General features: G+C 56.4%; 1 protein-coding gene across 1 annotated transcript; it reads right to left on the bottom strand.

Moving 5' to 3' along the window:
• Positions 1-703: 703 nt before the first annotated feature.
• TLNRD1 (talin rod domain containing 1) lies at positions 704-2,536 on the bottom strand. Its single transcript, XM_006142647.3, has one exon. The coding sequence runs from the start codon at positions 2,374-2,376 to the stop codon at positions 1,387-1,389; it is 990 nt and encodes a 329-aa protein (XP_006142709.1). The 5' UTR covers positions 2,377-2,536; the 3' UTR covers positions 704-1,386.
• Positions 2,537-2,542: the final 6 nt, after the last annotated feature.

Raw genomic sequence — 2,542 nt, 5'->3', positions numbered from 1 at the left:
TCTTCTATGAAACATATTAGATGCTCTATTCTCCCCCCCCCCAAAAAAAAAATCGCAAGGATCTTGTCTGAATAGACCTGTCTACACAAAAAATGCTGAATCCTCTCTCTGGACCTGGCTCCATACAAACATGCTCCCAGCTGAGAAGGCTGGCAGACAGGACAGGAAGTGCTACCACTGAAAATGCCAGGCAGAACACAAGGCAGACCACCACTCATTTTGACTCAAAGATGCACAGAGAAGAGGCCGCCAGGTGGCCTGGCGGTTGGGGGCACTGGATCCCCACATGGCCGACTGTGGTTCAAGTCCCAGACCTGGTGGCTCACTTTCCAGCTTTCCTTCTCTCTCTCTCTCTCTGGTCAAATTAAATACAGATAAATAAATAAAGTTAAATAATTCTTAAAAAAAAAAAAAAAAAAAGCAGAGACAAAGGGACCTCAATTTTCTCTGGGAGAAAAGACCAAACCCCCATCCCAAACACTGTATGTAATCCAATAGTATTTGTGTCAGCTGCCGCAAAAAAAAAACTGTTACACGAGCTGTCTCTCAAGTTCCAGGCTGTTCAAAAGTGTAAGTCTCCAAGGAAGCCAGCCAGGAGGTTAGAGACCGATCTCACTTCTAGTGAAGTAGCTTTTCCATCCCTGATACGCAGCATGCCAGATCACAATTATTGACAAGTCAGCAATAACTGCAAAAAGCCATCTGAGAAACATAACGTTTTAATAGATGAAATAAATACTCCAGTACATGCAAGGTAAAAACTTGACATTGGGGGGGGGAAAAATCACTCTATAGTGTAAATTAAAAAATATAACACACGCTCACAGTAGCTTCCCCCCATCTGCAAATCATAGGGCAAAGTCATACTCTCCACACCAAGTACACCCCTAATTCAACACGACTGCTTAAAAAAATAACGACGTACAAAAAAAAAAAAAAAAAAAACAACAAAGGTAGGAACATCCATGTCTAAGGAGTGAAAACTGAGGTAACGTTTTAATTAAAGAAAAAAAAAAAGAAAAGAAAAGGAAAGGAAAGAAAGAAAAGAACACATGACCTCCTTCCTGCCCAATTAATATTTAGTTGAGAAATTCCGGAAGACGGGTTGGGGTCGGGGTGGAGGTGGGAGTCATACTGCGACCAGCAGACAATGCATCTTCCATCTCCCAGTCCCTACTGCGTGCGGGCTGATGGACACCTGGGCCCTCTACGCGTGGGTGTCAAATTGTGTGCATGGCCCAGCCTTCTGGAAGATTCTTCTCGAACATGTAACACAGGGACGGGGGAAGGCTTCACCTATGATTTCTTTGGTATAAATGGACGAGGGCAGAGAATAAGTATCTTCCTTTAGCCTGGGGGTGCGAGAGGGGGTGGGGGGGCAGGGAGCTAATTCACAGAATTGGAATTCACTGGCGGTAAAGTCCTGGGCGAAGACCTCTCCCTTAAAGCCTGAGATAGCAGGGTACAGCCTTCAGACACGGCGCAGGCCGAGTTCCTCAGCCTCTCCCTGTGGTCCGACATCTTGGCGCCCCCGTCGGGGTGCAGCGCCAGATCCCTGAGGCACTGGGTCAGGAGCACGCAGGCCGACACCACGCTCATGGCGCCGCCGAGGATGGCGGTCTGCACCGCCTTGCCCTCGGCGCTCACGGCCGCCGCGCGACCCAGGAACTGCGGCTCGGTGGCGAAGCCCACCAGGGCGCTCACGGCCTGCACCAGGGGCCCGCTGAAGAGCGCGGCCAGCTCGCTGGGCGCCACCTTGACCTCGCGCACGCAGGCCAGCAGCGCCGACGCGCTCGTGCTCATGCACTTGACGCCCAGCTTGAACTGCTCGCGCGAAAAGCGGTCCCGCGACTTGTCGCTGGCCAGGGCGCACGCGTCAGTCAGAAACTTGAGGTTGCGCGACAGGCCCTGCGACACCTCCAACAGCAGCTGCGGGGTCAGATCGGCCAGCGGCGTGGCGCGCAGCACGGCGCAGCCCTGCTCCACCTCGTGGCGGCAGCGCGTCACGCGGGTCAGCGACACCACCAGGTCGCCCAGCTCCATCAGGCTGTCCCCCGCCTCCCCGAAGCGGCCCATGTTGAGCTGGCTCTGCACGTCGTGGGTGAGGATGGAGAGTCCCTTGGTGCGCGCGATGATGGTGTCCCGGCACTGCTCGAAGGACTCGGCGCCGGCACAAGAGGCGGGGCCCTCGACGAGCACGGGCCGCGCCTCGCTGGACAGCAGCAGCAGGTCGGCCACCAGCTGCATCTTGCCCTTGCAGTGGTCGCAGACGGACCCCAGCCTCTTCCGCGGCTGCGAGCTGGCCCCGCCGACGGCGCTCGCAGGAGCCGGAGAAGCCGCCTCGCCAGTGGGCTTCCCAGCGCTGCCGCTAGCCATCGCGCCCGGGGGGCACTGGCATGCCGCTGGGGAGCCCGCTACGACCGCCGCTGCCGCCGCCCCCGCGGCCGTCGCGACTCAGCTGGCCAAGGCCGCGGTGCCTTCCCCGCACCATCATGCCATCCACCGCCGCGGGCAGAGGGCACTGGGCTGCGGCGGGCCGCGG

Source organism: Tupaia chinensis, unplaced genomic scaffold (genome assembly GCF_000334495.1).
Source record: "Tupaia chinensis unplaced genomic scaffold, TupChi_1.0 Scaffold000078_1, whole genome shotgun sequence".
Lineage (NCBI taxonomy): Eukaryota > Metazoa > Chordata > Mammalia > Scandentia > Tupaiidae > Tupaia > Tupaia belangeri.
Note: the sequence above shows the minus strand (reverse complement) of the source record. Positions and strands in the feature narration are given on the sequence as shown.

Excerpts from the sequence above, each read along its gene's own strand:
- TLNRD1 (XM_006142647.3), bottom strand. The coding sequence starts at position 2,376 with ATGGCTAGCGGCAGCGCTGGGAAGCCCACTGGCGAGGCGGCTTCTCCG.